Source organism: Apis cerana, linkage group LG1 (assembly GCF_029169275.1).
Source record: "Apis cerana isolate GH-2021 linkage group LG1, AcerK_1.0, whole genome shotgun sequence".
Taxonomy (NCBI): Eukaryota; Metazoa; Arthropoda; class Insecta; order Hymenoptera; family Apidae; genus Apis; species Apis cerana.
In genome coordinates, this window is record NC_083852.1 from 24,780,910 (window position 1) to 24,798,659 (window position 17,750).

Here is a 17,750-nt window from a genome sequence, read left to right on the forward strand (position 1 = left end):
TCTAGAAATTTTTTTATATTTTTAAATTCAGATATATAAAAAAGTAGTTATTTTAAATAATTAAGTGAAGGAAATAAAAAGATTAATAAGAAATTGATATCATCTTTCGAACATATGAATTTATAGAATAAATATAAAAAAAAAAAGCAAATGAATAAGGATAGGTATAAAATAGAAATATTGAAATCAGCGCCATCTTCAAAGTATTGTAAATGAAACAGAAAGAAAATAGTAGAAAGATCAAATTAGGATTAGAATTGATTAACAATGCTATCTCTCGAATGCTAAAGATATCTTTTTTCAGAATAAAATAAAATAAAACTCAAGAGATGGCATTGATCTTCAATTCTATATTTTGTTTTTAAAGAAAAAATCTTTAATATTCAAGAGATGTCGCTATTATTCAATTCTTAATCTATTTCTATTTTCCTCTTACTGTTTTCTATCCTTTTTTTGTATGTTTTATTTGTGATATCTTGAAGATGATACTGATTTTTATACTTTTAAGCTATTTGTTTTTCTTGTCCATATTTATTCTTGTTTCGTAATCATAAAGAATGGCATGTCTATTAAATATATCTTTTATTATTTTTTTTCAAATTTATATTGTCTTAATTTTGTAAAAAATACAGATATGCATTCTTAACTTAAAATGTATAATAATTTTTTAAAATATTTCGATATATTTCATGTGAATATTTTAATACAAACCATCTTATAATGTAACTCATAATATTCATGAATATTCATAATATTTATAAATAGTTATAATATTTAATATATTATAAAAATATAGGACGCTAATAATTAAATTTTAAAAAAGAATTTATATTTTTATATTCATGTTTTATTTTCAAAATGTATAATTTAATAAATATATAACATAATATATATATATATAAATATATATATATATATATTTGATAAAATGTTTTGTCAATTTTTTTATTCGTAAAAATTTAAAATTTAAAAATTTAGGTAAAAAAATAATTTGTAACATGTATATACAATAAAAATATAAATATAGTCAAATATTCAATAATTTTATATATGTATCATAAATACTGATGTAATTATCAATAAAATTTTTTTATAAATTTTTTTGTTATAAATTATCGATTTCCATTGCTGGATTATCATAAGATTTTTTTGATTCTATATTTTCCGTTTCATTTTCTTGTGCCCATTTTTGTTTTTCACCAGATGCATATAAACCATATATTATAGCTCCTATTAAATAAATTGCACCAGCAATGATAAAAATTATTCTCCATTCTTCAGGACTCTGTAAAAACATTTCTTTATCATTAAAGTTTTTAGTTTAGATGAAGATAAATATTTTATAATTAAAACTTACTTTGTTTTGAACAATATATCCAGTTATAATAGGACTTACAACTCCAGGTAATGTGGCAAAAGTATTTCCTATTCCCATAAGTACACTTGCATGCTTAGGAGCAATATCTAAATGATTTACTCTGCAATAAAAACAATTTATAGAATATGAATTATGTATAAAAATTTTTTTTCTTTTTTAATAATATTTATATTTTATATAATATTTTTTATAATAAATTAATTTATAATAAATAATAAATAATAGTATTTTTTCTTATCTCTTATTTCTCTTTTCTTCTATATTTATATTTTTATATAAAATTTAAAAAAAATTACCCAAAACCAGACCATGCAAAGCCACCAAGACCAACAGCTATAGTGATAGAAATAACAACCCCTGCTGTTGTTGAAATAAAACCTGTACAGGTCATAAATATAGTTTGAAATAAAAAAGCTCCGCAATTGAATAATTTACGCACCTGAAACATAAGTATAATAATATTTTCATTTATATTTTTATCGTATAAAAAATAAAATTGAACAAAATTTAAAAACAATAAACTAATGTGATCACTTTAAAATATTTGTAATATTAACAAGAGAAAAAGAAAAGTTTTAAAATTTTAAATGTTTAATAACAGACCTGCGTAGTCGTTAAAATTTTTTTCACTCTTAAATAATCTGCTAAATGCCCAGAAAATTGAACAACAAAAGTCATAGCTAAATATGGTAATGCAGATAAAAATCCAGTTTTGTCCAATTTGAAATCAAGTACATCTAAAGATAAATTATTTAAATATAATTATATTGTTGAATATGCTTATTTAATTAATCAATTTATTAAATATCAACTAACCATTCATAAATGTTGGTAACTGAGTAAGCATAGTATAAAAACCCCAATTTTCGCTAAAATGAGCTACGATAATTGCCCAAACTGGTGGAGATGTAAGCATAGCTTTCCATGGATGTTTAATTTTCTATGAAAGAATTATAAAAATTATTGGTAATAAAAATTATTTATAAAAGCGAAAAGCTAAAAGACAATATACATATAATTTTTGAAAAAAAATTATTTAAATTGTTTAATTTTTTATCAAAAGTAAAATTGATAATAAAAATAAAAATTAATAATATTGTAATTAATTTTTTTTAACATTTACTTCTTCTTTCAAATTTCCAAGGCTATTTTTAATATATTCAAGTTCAGTTTTTGAAATAGATTTATCGTCCTCTGGTCTATCCTTGATAACTATCCACCAATAAAAAAACCAAATAAGACCAGCTCCTCCAAAACCATAAAAAACAGAAGGCCAACCAAGATATTCAGTCATTAATCCAGCAACTGGCATGGCAAATACAGTTCCAAAGAAACTTCCGGAGAATGTAATGGTTGCTAATTTTGATCTTTCCAATGGAGGTGCCCATTGTGCCCATATTGCATGTATACAAGGATATGTTACACCCTGAATTCAAATTATTACCTTCTATGATATATTGTACCTATTTTATAACATATTAAATCTTTGAAAAAAATGTCATAATTATTCTAATTTTTTAAAATAATAATTATTTGGAGTTATTTATTAAATAAAATAATTTAAATAATTAAAAATTAAATATCGTCTACCTCACAAATTCCTTCTATAATTCGCAAAGCGAGCAAAATGTAAACGCTCACTTTAACTAAAGGTGGTGTGATAATTGTAAGAAAAGCAGTAATTGCAATTCCAAAACCAAAAACTTTTTTTCCACCAATACGCGTGCTAAGCAATCCTCCAAGTAATTGAGTACTTATATATCCATAGAAAAAAGAACTTAAAACTAGTCCTTGTGTTTTTGAATCCCAGTCGAATTCTTTTTCCTGTAAATAACATGCTAAATACATTTTAAAGTTAAAATTTGTTATCTATTATATCAGTATATATTTTTTTAAAGCTTCCAAAAATTTATGATGAATCGTAAATAAATAATTTATTGAATATAGTACATACAAAATATGATAACACAGCGTTAAAAGATAAGAGATAAGAGAAATTTTTCATTTTAATTCTTTGCATTAATATAATGCTATTAATCCATTAACTTACTGAATTTATGATGATAACATAAATGTTAAAAAATCTGTTATCAAATTTTTGTTAATTTATTCATCTTTATTTTTATAATATTCCCAATATTATGATATATGTAAATATTAAGTAACATAATTTTGATAAAATTTGAAATTTAAAATTTTTATATTGTAACAAAACAATAAAATAATAATAATAATAATAATAATAATAATAATAATAAAATAATAATAATAAAATAATAAATAATAATAATAAAATAATAATAATAGTGAATTATATATATTTTATAATTATAATAAAAACAAAAAAAAATTGTAAAAAATAATAACAAAAATTTGATCTTAAACCAATTAAAATTTAATTCAAACTTACAAAATATTCATTTCCATTTTCATCAATTTTGCGAATCTCCGCAGTCATCGCAACGATGGCTACACTTAAATTTACTCGAAGAATATAAGACGTAAAACATCCGAGAAATGTTAATATTGCGACTACATATCTTCTTTTTTTCCAAAATTTCCAGGAAGATACAAGTTCATCTTCGTATTTAACGCTAAAAAATTATCAATATTATAAATGTGTCGCATTAAGTATAATTTCTATAATTTTTCAAACAATAAAAAATTTTCTTAAATAAAAAAATATTTTTTAAATTAATTATTATTATTTAAATATGAAACATTATATATTAATATATTTATATACTTGAGTTCTTTGAATAAACAAAGATAAATAAAAACAATTTATCAATTTTATTGCAATGGGGTAATTAGTTGCAATACTCACGTTCCATAGTCAGTATCTTTGTTAGATTCAATCGAAGATTTTTTTCTCTCCATCGTTTCCTGAAAGATTACTGATTTTAGATAAAATTCAGAGGAATCTAATAAATTATGACAAAGTTATAAAAGAATTATGATACATATCTCTATTTATATGCTATATGCTACAAATCAGATAAAATTTTAAAAAGCATGTAACAATATGTTTAAATATTATCAAGGTTAAGATATAATTTTTTTAATTATATTATTCATATAATTCATAAAAAAATTTATTATGAATATAATAATTAATTTTTAATTTTTCAATTTATTAATATAAACATTGTATAATAAATAATAGACTTAAAGTAATACATATAATTATATGTATCATATAAATTTTAGCTATTAAAATCGAAAAAAAGATTATTAACTATTATCAATGACCTATATATTTGCATTACGTATGTACTTACAAATAATATACTTCGAAAGTAGAAAGTTCCGCACTAAGCAGACAATATACAGAGAAAACGATCAGAGAAATCAATTTATGTTGTTTCACTAGAAATATAATAATAATAAAAAAAAAACAAATGTTTAAATTTTAAATCAACAAAAATCATAAAACAAGAATCATAATAAATAATATTTTTGTTTGTTCAAAACTAAAAATGAATTATTATTAGAAAATTAATCAAACAATCATTTTATCACTTGTAATTTCAAATTCATTTTTCCTTTTCATTTGCACAAGAGACAAAAGAATAGAAACCATATTGCAGTGTCGTGTATATTAATTGAAAATATCGTAATAAATTCAAATTATTTTAACAATTATAATTCAAACAATTGTTGTGTTTTTATATTTTACGATACCTCATTTGAATAGAAAATTAATTTTTCAAGTACACTGATATCTATAAGCATTCTATTGATATATTCACAAAGCTTTTACACAGTAAATATTACTGACAACCTATTACGCAAAGCAACAGTTGTGATAACATATGTGTATTTCCGTCAATATAGTCAAATTTAACAGTTAAGTAATTTTTAACATTTTATCATATTTGAGATAAATATATTCTTTAAAATATATTATGTATATACACATCTGCATATAAATTATATATTTGAAGAATTTAAAGAATATATCCATTATTTTTTTTGTTTAAAATAATATCAGATATCAAATTATAAAAACACGTATTCATAATTCAAATTAAAATTTGATTAAAATTAAAAAAGACGAAGATTTTTGCAAATTACAAGTAAAATTTACAATAACTATTTTAAACATTTTATTTTTCTAATTTCGTGTGATTAAAAAATAATTGATATAATTACATCTTTTTTTATTAATATTATATCTAAAAAATTAAATTAAAAATCGATAATAATATATATATAATATATTATAATTACTATATAATAATATATTAATATTACTCTAATTTTATTTAATTTTATTTTGATTTAAATTCGATTTATTTATTTATTAATTTTACATTTTATATTTTACATTTTACATTTTAGATTTAGATTATACATATAGATTACATATATATATTTTATTAATTTTTACATTATATTTGATATAATAGTTATCCATACATAATAGATTATATTTTAGTATGTTTATTAAATTTTATACATTTATGAATAAAGTTATTCATAAATGATAAGTTGAAAAGTCAAAAATGTCAATGAAATATATTCGTGATCTAATCACGATAGGACTATACTTGCATTATTGATCGTACTTCATTCCTACATTCACTTTCATTTTCTACATTCTATTTCAAAACTTTATAAAAAATTATTGGATATGCGTTTACATAAAATTTATTGATAACAAGAAATAATTGAATATTCATGTATTTAATTTTCATTTTATATATATATATTTATATTGTAAGTGATTGAAATCTTATATGATATAAATATAAACAAATATCAATAAAAAAATTTTTCTTTATTATATGGCATATAAGACTTTTTCTTTATCTTTATCTTTTAAAAAAAATATTTTATTCGATCAAAATATTGACACAAATGATTTTATTACGTTGGATAAAATTAATTTAGTGTATTAGATTAGATTACAATTAGATTACTGAAATTGATTATGGATCATAAATTTAAAATTCCTCTCATAGAATTACTCTCAATTAGAAAATTTCACAAATTATAAAGAAATTCATTATTATTTTAAATAAATAATAATGAATAAAAATAGAAATCTTATTAGAATTTGAAATTTTAAAATTTTATACGAAAATTTGATAGAATTAAATTATAATATTACTGTATTATAAATTAGAGTTCATTAAATCATAATTATTATAATTAACATTTTAGTAGAAATACATTTGTATATTGTATAATCATATATTTTCCAAGTAATTTAGAGAATCTCAATATCACGAGGAGCAAAAGAAATTTCATGAATTATAAACTAAAGTGAGTCATATTGCATATCTACATGTCAAGTTATAATATCGTAGTTAATGAATTATGCATTGTAATATAGTAATTCATAAAAATGATTTTTATTAGACAATTTAAATATAAATATAGTATTCATAGCATTAAATTTTAAGTATTTTAATATAGTAATATATTTTTTGTTATTCAAATATAAAATGTATAATAATTTTTTTTATTATATAAAATATGTATTGAAATTTTCTAAAATAATTTATTAGATCATTTGATATCTTTATGCAAAGATTTATATATATAATATCATTACAATATCTGTAGAAAGTCTCAAGGAAATCCAGTTCATGAAAGAGAACAGTACAACGGGACATTTAATTAATAAAAAAATCGAAATGGCATTTGATTAAAGATAATCTAAAACCGGATATGTAAAAGTTGATTGAATATTTTTCAAATTTTAATTTAATAGTTTTATTTAAAAATTTACTTATCGTAATTTTGCTAATATTAATCTTAATCTAATATAACTTTATAAATATAAATAAACTTTTTTAAGATTTTTGTTAATAACTATTAAAAAATATATTTATAATAATTTTATTTATTTCAATTATAAAAAATTAATAAAAAATTAAATCGAATCATTTAATTTTAAAAATAATACTTTTTTCTCATTATATGTAAATTAAATTTATTTTCATATTTCAATTATAATTATTTACTTACTGTTATTAATCTTTCTAAATAAATCCATAAACGTCACAAAAATTTCACTTATCACTTATTTATAAATTTACAATATAAAAAAAATAAAAATCATATTATCATATAATTATAATATTAGTAAAAAATTACAAAATATGTTTGTAACATTACTTAAGAACTAATAAGAAATTCCGCAATGGTACACGTTAAATGGCCATAAGCAACTGTTTGAAATAAACGGAAATGTTAAGTGGGTAAGTAGTGAACTGTACAGGTAAAGTTGAACATATAGAAGGTTGGAAATTGTTCTTTGCAAAGCACCAATCACAGTATCGTATTGCATTTGTAACAGTTCGAATATTATGCAATATTTTCGACATTATGCAATAATTCGTAAATATTTCTTTATTTACGATAATCCTGTTATTAGCATTTGACACTTCTTGAATTGTTTTAAATAAAATATTCCATATAAATATTTCATCTTTTTTTTAAATAATTGATAATTTGAGAAAAAATATTTCTAAAATATTTATAAAATTTAAATTATTAAAAATGTATGGTTTTTTACATTTTTCTATATTTTTTTATAATATATTATTTTATAATATATTAAAAATTATTTAAAATTATATTATCTCTATTAATAATGGTTATTATTTTTCTATTTTATATGTTATTATTTGATTTAAAAAACTATTTAATTCACAATTAAAAAAGAATTAAAAAAGAGAAAAAAATTAATTTTTATTTTGATATATACAAATACAAATAATTTAAATTGTTTTTAATATCAATAAATATTGAAAACATAAAAATAGAAATTTTAGAAAAACATTTTAGAAAATTATAAAGACCATGTATTCTTTTTTATCATATTATATATCATATAATATATATTTATCATATAATATATGAATAAATATATATATAATTGATTGTAAAAAATTAACAAACAAATTTTGATAATTATTTAATGAAAACAATGAACAAATAAATATGTATGCATAAAGAAGTTTATAATACGTGCTCATATATGTATATATGTATGCCATCTAGCGTAAAGAAGAAGTATTTAAAATACATATTTTGCAAAGTGAAATAAAAAGTTAGATATATGGGATTAATATGTGCTTATTTGAATACAAAAAGAATATTTCTCATTTTATTATTTTTAAAACGAAATATTTTGAATTAAAATAACACATATTTTATGTTACATTAATACCCGATATCATAATTTACAAGAATTAAAACTATTTTCGATTATATTCGAAATTTTTATTAATCAACTGGATTGTTGATATGGCATAATTGACATTTTTTTAAAGTTAAATAACATCATCATATTAGTTATTTACCAAAACAATGAAATTTACGCTCAATGAGCAATGACCAATGCTCATTTTGCCAAACTGAAGGTGGTTGTATTATGTAGAATATCATTCTTTGATAAATACTTAACCTATTTCAATTGCTCCTTTTTTTGTAGAAAAAAACTGTACTCTCCTTTATGTATGATTGTAGAGTAACAAAGCATTTCATCTTTATAATAGATTGAAGAGAATTTTAAATCACGTAGATAGTATTTATATATATTGTGAAAATGGACAGTCTTTTCACACAAAATATTTCAGACGAACCAGAGGATATACCACAAACAGATGAACCAGTTTGGGTTCTTGGAAAAAAATATAATGCCATAAGAGGTCTAATAAACAGTTACATTAAAGAGATCTTTGATAAATTAGATATGTAAGATCTTAAATTTCAGAACTCGACGCAATTCGTAGGGATATAAGATCCAAATTATGGTTTACTTATCGAAAAAATTTTGTACCTATTGGTGGTTACAATTCTACATTTACATCCGATAAAGGTTGGGGTTGTATGTTAAGGTGTGGTCAAATGGTTCTTGGTCAAGCTTTAATTATATTACATTTAGGTAAATTTCATTTTTATTTAAATTTATTAATTTTAATATATCATTTAATATTTTTATTGTTATTTTAAATACACTTTTTTCATGAATGTGTTGATAAAATTTATTGATTAAATTATTTTATAAATAATAATTCTAAAATGATTATTTATAAATTAAAATTGTAAAAATTTAATTATTATATTATTAATTTAAAATATTAAATAATTAAATAATTATTATATAAATATCTATATGTATAAAATAGGTAGAGATTGGCAATGGAGTTTGGAAACTAGAAATAGTACGTATCTAAAAATTCTAGAACGTTTTGAAGACAAAAGAAATGCTCCTTTTTCTATTCATCAAATTGCATTAATGGGAGCATCAGAAGGAAAAGAAGTTGGTCAATGGTTTGGTCCTAATACAGTAGCACAAGTATTAAAGTATATATTTATTATATTTTAAATATTTATGTATATAAGGTTTGATATTTTATCAAATTCTAATTTTTAGAAAATTAGTTGTGTTTGATGAATGGAGTTCAATCACTATACATGTTGCTCTTGACAATACATTAATAGTTAATGATATTTGTAAGTGATTAAATTTTTCATTTTAATATGTTTATATATATATTTTTTTATTTTAAAATATAATTATTTTAAAATATTTATAGTAAAACAATGTAGAGTAGAAGGAGGTACAACAGTAGAAGCTGATGGTGATGCTCCATTAAAAGCACCTAGCCAATGGAAACCTTTATTACTTTTAATACCTCTTCGCCTTGGATTAAGCGAGATTAATCCTATCTACATAAATGGTCTTAAAGTAATAAAGAAATAAATTCTTGCATGAATGGCTAAAATTGGAGTGAAATATGGATGAAGTTAAGGATAATCTATTCATACCTATAATTTTTCAGACATCATTCAAAATTCCACAATCTCTAGGAGTAATTGGAGGAAAACCCACTCATGCATTATATTTTATAGGATGTGTCGGTATGAATATATTTGAAAATAAAAATTATTAAATTAAAGAAAAATATATATTAAATGAATTATTTAATTAGAAAGATTATTTATGAAAATTGATAATTTATTTTGTAATAAATTGGTAATTAAATTTGGTTAATTTCAATGTTATTTGTAGGAAATGAAGTGATTTATTTAGATCCTCATACAACACAAAAATCAGGTAGTGTTGCCAAAAAACTAGAAGAAGAAGAAATTGAAATGGATGCTACCTATCATTGTAAATTTTCTGGTCGTATTCCTATTATAGAGATAGATCCTTCTGTAGCACTTGTTAGTAAATAATTAATTTTATTTAAAAACTATCAGAAAATTAAATAATCTCATAATATATTTTTAAAAAATAAGAAAATAATATATAATATATATTTTAGTGTTTTTTTTGTGCAACTGAAAAAGACTTTAAATCTTTATGTAAATTTATTCAAGAAGAATTAATTACACCAGAAAAGCAACCTTTACTTGAATTATGTGCAGAGAGATTAGCACAATGGTCGGTTGAAGATGTTGCTTCAGAAGCAATTGCAGCTTCAAGTTGTAAGTATTTTTAAATTTGTACGATATTAATAAAAAAAAAGTAAAATTTTATATATATTGATAAGAGTATAAATAATTTGAAATTATATATATATATATATATATATATATATATATATATAATATATATAATATATATAATATATATATATATAAAATATAAATAAATTTTATAATATAAAAATATAAATAAATTAAATGTTTCAATTAAATTTATTATAGTTGATTTTAAAAATTTTTTTTATAGTTGTAGATTTTGAACATGTAGATCCACAATGTGATACATCTGATGAAGATTTTGAATTACTTGGTTGATATTTCATTATTAACAAAATCTACGATATAAATAATGTATATATAACATCAAAGAATGAAATGGTCCATTTCGTACATAAAATACAACCATTCATTCAATACTTAACTAGTACTATTTCAGTACTGAAAGTTGAATAATAAAATAATTTATACCAAATAATTAAAATATTGTATATATTACTTATATTTATAAGTTTTTTGGACATGAGTAATTTATTTATATTGTTAATAATAGCATTGTTAACATAAAATAATTTTGATATAAGCAAAATTTTCTATAAAAAAAGATATTTCCAAAATACAAATTATATTTAATTTCACAAACAACATAGAATATACTTACTTTTTATACCAATTATAATAGAATAATATTAATATATATTAGATATTGTAAATGATTAAATTATTATTGATAATTATGTATAAAAATCTAAGGATGAAAAAATGTTATATTTAAAATAAATTTATTTTAGCAGAATCTTCTATATAAAAATATTTAAACATAAAATATGCCATATATGTATAATATTCATTTATCTCTTCCAATATAATATTAAATTATATATTAATTTTAAAAATATCTTAAAAGTATCAAAATTTTCTAAAATAGTAATTATATAATGAATTGAATTTGATATAAAATTAAATTAAAAATACTCATGTCCTTAAAATATTTTTGCCTTCTTTTACAAATAATGCATGTGAGAATTTTAATGGTGATATAAATATATTTCGTAAAATATTAAAAAAATCAAATTGAATTCTTAAAAATTATATAAAAATTTTTACATTATTTATTTCAAATATGCTAGTAATTTATAATGCTAAAGTTTAAATATAGAATATACATATATGTATATAAAAATAAATTTTCATATTGATTAATATTATATATTATTTGCATTAATAGATTTTTAATTTTATAGAAATAATTAATAATACAAATTTATAATTTCAAATTTAGATAAAATGCTTAGAATTATTAGCTAAAATTTGATTATTGATTTAATTTGATTAATAAAAATATTCATTAATATTTTATAATTCAAAGTATCATTAAAAATTTTATAAATCGATAAAAATATTATTATTTCTATATATTTATGGTTAAAACTATTTTAGTATTATATTATTATGTCTAATAGTTAAATTTATATTCAAATTATAATGAGATTTATTGCAATTTAATAAAAATACATCTACATTTTTATAAAAATTTATAAAAAAGAATTACTATTATTATTAATAGTTTAAGGTTTTTTAAACACTTGTTACATTATTATTTTATTAAAAACTAAAATTAATAATCATGTGATACATAATTAATATATAGTTTCATATACAAACATGGAATTTTTAATAATTTTTAATAAAAGAATATTTTGTAGTATAATCTACATATAAGATAAATTTTGGCTGCTCCTTATAAATAACAAAATATATTTATTTGAATATCATAAAATTTATTGTATTTCAAATTTTATGTAATAAAATAAAATATACAGTTTAAAATTGTTGCTATTTTTTTAGCAATAATAAACAAGATTTTGATAATATAAAATATGTGCGCGTTATAATTTAAAAATGATTTTCAAATTTTGTAATATTTTTTAGTAATGCAATGAATTCTGATTATTTGGGACATTGAATCTTTTAATCTGTTTAACTAATATATTTATAAGAAATATACATTAATTATTTATATAAGGTAGATAATCTTTTATTTTGTTCAATATAGTAATTTTTTCAATTAATAATGGATTATTACATTTTAGCATTTATTGTGTTACATATTATTACATTTTAATTTGAAAAATTAAAAAAAAACAATTTTTAAAAATTACAATATTTAACATACTCTATTTGATTCTGAAATGTATGCACAATTAATATTAGTTAAAGAAATTTCTAGAAAAATAAAATTATAATGAACAAAAACAAAAAAAAATGTAAAATATAAATAGTGTGACTTAGAAAAGATGGCAAGACAAGGGAATGATTGATTATTTCTAATTAGATCCATATAATCATACACATAAGTATATGTTTTGATTAAATTATAAATAAAATCATATAGTATGATAACTATGGATGGAATGAAAAAGGATATTCCTTATATTGTCCCGCTTGTTATCTTTTTTATAATATTGGAATTATCTGTTACAATACACTGTCCCAATTAAGAGGAAAATTACAAATTATTATCTTTAATGATTGGTTTTTGTTCTTAAAGCTTAATTTCAAGTAAACGATTACCCGATTAATCGGTGGCTCAAATAAACGGAATCTTCTATATAAAAATATTTATATAGTAATTTATAATATATTACATTATGCTGTAATTATCAAATTTTCAATAAATATTCTATGTCACATTAACAATATTATTTAACAATCATAATTAAATTTAAATGAAATATTATAATACAATATATAATATAAATTAATATGGTTATAAAGAATGAAATTATATTTTTATATTACACAAACAAAAGTATATTTTCATTTTTTTCCAGATTTACACTTAGTCGTTAATGTATAATTAATGACTAGAATATCTTTGGAAAAAAACAAATTCATTGTATATTACATTATTGATTTTTTTTGGCCTCTGATATGCTATATTTACGATCTTTTAAATTAATTACAACTACAGTAATATTGTCAGCAGAACCCCTATATATAAAAAAAACAAATATACAATATATAAAACGGTTAAATTGATATTAAATAAAATTGTAAAATTAAGTTATATATTACCTGTAATAACTTTGTAATGTAATACTTTTTGCACCAAAATGTGGTTCATTTATGCGTTCCTTAATAAACGCAACAGCCTCTTCATTTGTAAATGTATCCCATAAGCCATCTGATGCCAAGACAATAAACATTGGATTATGATCACTAAGATCAAAAGTTAAAATATCAGGATCAGCAATAACTAATTTTTTATCTTTTAATGGATAATCTCCTAAAGCTCGAGAAGTTGCTAATATACCAGCAACTCTCCACACACCATTGAATGTCACTAAACCACCAGCTTTATTTATTCTTTTTCTTTCTCTTTCCTAGAAATTATTTTTAAAAATGAAATGTATTTTAGTAATAAATGCGATTTATATAATTAAAACTATATACTTGTTGTGGTTTATGATCAAACGATAAGGGTATAGCATTTCCTTTTCCATCACACATCACACCTCTTGAATCTCCAACATTTGCTACAATTAATTTATTGTCTTCTAGAAGAGCAATCAAGGCAGTTGTGCCTTGTAAAAATTTTAAAAAATTATTTTTAAATTTAAAGAAATTTAATAAAATTATAAAAATTATAAAAATATATATGTATAATTACCAGCTATATCCATGTTTTTCTTAGCAGCTTCAACTAATAATCTATCCACTGCTAGTACTTCATCAGTTAATAATCTACCATAATTTATTTTATTTCCATCAAGATAATTTGCAATATCTATTTTTTGAGGCTTTTCTATTGTTCTGCATGGTCTTATCTTACAATTAAAACAAAAAAAATAAATATTTTTTTGTAATTTATGTTTAAAAGATAATAATTAATCATACTTCTCTTGTTATTGGTCTTTGTAAACTATCCAATTTATCAAGTAGTTCTGGATCAGTTACATCAACATTTTTTTTGCAATCATCTGTTAATGATGTGCTTACAGTTTTACGAAAAGATTTTTTACGTTCAAGATATCTTACATCACTTTTTTCTTCTTTTTTTTCTATTTCTTCATTTTTCTGTGTATTTTCAGATACATATGATGTTTTACCAGCTATCATATTTTTTAATTCAATCACTTTTTTATTAATATTTGGAATAAGTTTATCACGAGCATAATTTGCTGCAAACTATTGAGAGAAAAATACATATATCAATATTTTGTATTTATAAATAACAAAAAGATTTAGAATATTAGCATATCAGTATACTCTATGTCTTAATAATATCTTTTGCTATTTAAAAATAGTGACAAATAATAAACTACAGTTACATTAACTATATAATTTAACTATTAATATACATTGTATTTTTTACTAAAAATATTAATGTATGAAGAACATAATCTTTTTGTTAATTTATTTTTGCATGCATACTATTATAATAATATTTAAATTTTTCTATTTAAATAATTATATAAATAATAACAAAAATGTAATAACATTTGAAATTAATCTATAATGATATAAATTCTAAGTAATTGATATATATATGTTTACTTATAAATATATATATATTATTGAAATCTATATTTTAATATTTTATATCTTTTAATTTAATTTTCACTATTATTATCTGACTTTGCCATTATATTATAACTTTACCATTGTAAGATATTTTTACCTTATTTTTGTGCCTTTAATCTGCAATTTTGAAAAACTATCATCATATCATATCAATAATGTTATGAAAAAATTACAATAAGAATTTAAAATACTCTATAAAATTTCAATAAATGAACCTTTTAAAAATATTATTTTCAATAAATAAGCTTTTAAAAATATCCTTAATATATAATTAATTAAATTTTTATAATATTTAAATAAATTTGTTTCTTGAATATTTTTTAACTTACTTCTCCACCATGTCCATCAAATATTGCAAATAAAGATACACCTGTATTGTTCATATCTTCATTTACAACAAAACGATCTTCCATACGAGCTCTATGACCTTGAACTGCATATGCAGCAATATGTCCTTGTTTTAATTCCCAACTAAGTTTCACCCCATTATTTACAGAATCATTAACTAAAAATTGTAATTTTGATACCTAAAAGAGATAAAATATTAAATAATAAATAATTTTTTAAATAAATTAAATAAAATTCAATTATATAATTAATATTATCTATTTAATTATAAATTATTATATAATTTATTTTTTTATATTTATTTTTTACATACTTTTGATGTTGTACGACCAAGCGTATATTGAATTCTACCTAACAATGATCGGCTCCATACATCAACAGCTTGTATATAAAATAGAATTATTGCCAAAACTGCACCACAAATTAACACTTCTGGCTTAAATGCATATACTCTCATGATCTTCCAAAAATAACCCAAAGGAGTATTTATTCCAGCATTTAATCCTGTGGGAATACCCACTGCAAACTTTGATACTAGCTTCATATATGATACATATGTCTGTTACACAATCCCATAAATGTAAAATTAATGATGTGTTTAATATTTATAAAGAAAATTTTATAAATAAATTTTAAATGTTCACATATATAAATATATTCAAATTATTATCTATTATTGATTAATAAAAAGATAACAAATGAACTTATATTGTTTTATATGTTATAAAAATTTGAGAGAATCAATCGAAACTATTTTTGAATACAAATCACGCGAAATTGTGGATCAAATATATGATAAGTATTTTTACAAAAAATATTTTTCTAAAAAAAAAAACAAGCATTTGATATTTTTATATTACCTGATATAAAATCTTGTCTTCTAGTTCGTCATCCATAATCTAATACAAAAAATATCTTGAATTAAGCCAGTTTTCTTATAAATTTGTATATCAATTATATTGATAATTATTTGTGAACAGATAAATATTATAGAGCACCAAATATGCATGAAAATTATAAAAAGTTAAAAAATCATCGAATAATTGTTCGTTTGAAAAAGTCTTTAAAATCTTCAAGAAAAAATCTGTATACTATTTAATATCTACAGCAGACGATGTCAAATTACAAACGTTGCTATAGATAAATGTTTGACTTCACGCCGCAATTTTAAGCGGCATTACAGTATTCCATATTATTTATAATTAATTAAAATTATTTTGTTTATAAAATTTAGATATTTTCAATTATATATAATATTTTTAAAATTTATTTTAAAAATATATTAAAAATATATTTTTATTTTAATATTTTTTTAAATTTAAATCATTTGTTTCTTTCAGATATAACATAAATATAAATTAAACTAATAAAAAAAAATAAAATTTATTAAAGTATGTTTCTATAGAAAGATATAATGTATTATGCTTTTAATGATATATATATTTTATAATCGTAATGCGATATAGATATCTTTAATTTTATATTTATTTAATTTTTTTTAATTTTAATTTTTATATTTATTTATTTTTATATTATTACAATTTTTAAAAATATTTTTGCAACATATAAAAAAAATAAAGCGTTTAATATTATTAAAACGATATAAATATAATTTTGATTATTCCATTATAATAAAAACTTTATTTGGTTATAAAACTAAAAATTGTAATTTATTATGATTTCTTATAGTTATTAAAAGACTAAGAATTTCAATAATATAGGATTATAATAATCAAAAAAAAAAGCATTAAACTTTACAATACTTTACAATACTTTACATTTATAATATTAATTAAATTAAAATTTAAGAACATAAAAACAGAATTAGAATATTTAGCTATTTAACTTTATTTGAAGAATTAAGTAATTATTGCATAACATATATATATATATATATCTTATATATATTTATATATTATATAGTATGTATAATTTCTAAGGATAATGTTATATAGGTTGCAACGTGTTTAAGTAATATTTTGTATAT

The 17,750-nt window shown here is 19.5% G+C and overlaps 3 protein-coding genes across 10 annotated transcripts; 1 reads left to right on the plus strand and 2 right to left on the minus strand.

Moving 5' to 3' along the window:
- Positions 1-807: 807 nt before the first annotated feature.
- LOC108002165 (vesicular glutamate transporter 2.2) lies at positions 808-7,599 on the minus strand. 4 transcript variants are annotated; one of them, XM_028668875.2, is made up of 11 exons: positions 7,358-7,599; positions 4,660-4,747; positions 4,206-4,264; positions 3,789-3,972; positions 2,969-3,202; positions 2,502-2,804; positions 2,195-2,318; positions 1,982-2,115; positions 1,675-1,817; positions 1,358-1,478; positions 808-1,285 (listed from the first exon to the last, which is right to left on the minus strand). In XM_028668875.2, exons 3-11 carry the CDS (start codon positions 4,256-4,258, stop codon positions 1,106-1,108), a joined length of 1,476 nt encoding a protein of 491 aa, XP_028524676.1. In that variant the 5' UTR covers positions 4,259-4,264; positions 4,660-4,747; positions 7,358-7,599; the 3' UTR covers positions 808-1,105. The 4 variants fall into 4 exon arrangements, with proteins under 4 accessions (XP_028524676.1, XP_028524675.1, XP_028524674.1 ...); XM_028668874.2 differs by lacking the exon at positions 7,358-7,599 and adding an exon at positions 5,063-5,182; XM_028668873.2 differs by lacking the exon at positions 4,660-4,747 and having other exon boundaries at positions 7,358-7,598.
- Positions 7,600-8,411: 812 nt separating this feature from the next.
- Positions 8,412-14,279, plus strand: LOC108002166 (cysteine protease ATG4B). Of its 5 annotated transcripts, none has more exons than XM_062087069.1 (10): positions 8,412-8,757; positions 8,829-9,045; positions 9,111-9,281; positions 9,526-9,703; positions 9,774-9,853; positions 9,937-10,088; positions 10,183-10,261; positions 10,413-10,567; positions 10,669-10,831; positions 13,663-14,279. In XM_062087069.1, the coding sequence occupies exons 2-10, from the start codon at positions 8,943-8,945 to the stop codon at positions 13,686-13,688; spliced, it is 1,107 nt and encodes a 368-aa protein (XP_061943053.1). In that variant the 5' UTR covers positions 8,412-8,757; positions 8,829-8,942; the 3' UTR covers positions 13,689-14,279. The 5 variants fall into 5 exon arrangements, with proteins under 5 accessions (XP_061943053.1, XP_016919171.1, XP_016919173.1 ...); XM_017063682.2 differs by lacking the exon at positions 13,663-14,279 and adding an exon at positions 11,079-11,312; XM_017063684.3 differs by lacking the exon at positions 13,663-14,279 and adding an exon at positions 11,079-11,312 and having other exon boundaries at positions 8,418-8,770; positions 8,864-9,045.
- LOC108002188 (protein phosphatase 1L) lies at positions 13,619-16,908 on the minus strand. The gene is made up of 8 exons (XM_017063720.3): positions 16,624-16,908; positions 16,077-16,322; positions 15,745-15,942; positions 14,729-15,019; positions 14,502-14,658; positions 14,285-14,415; positions 13,907-14,214; positions 13,619-13,822 (listed from the first exon to the last, which is right to left on the minus strand). Exons 1-8 carry the CDS (start codon positions 16,657-16,659, stop codon positions 13,738-13,740), a joined length of 1,452 nt encoding a protein of 483 aa, XP_016919209.1. The 5' UTR covers positions 16,660-16,908; the 3' UTR covers positions 13,619-13,737.
- Between the last annotated feature and the right edge of the window lie 842 nt (positions 16,909-17,750).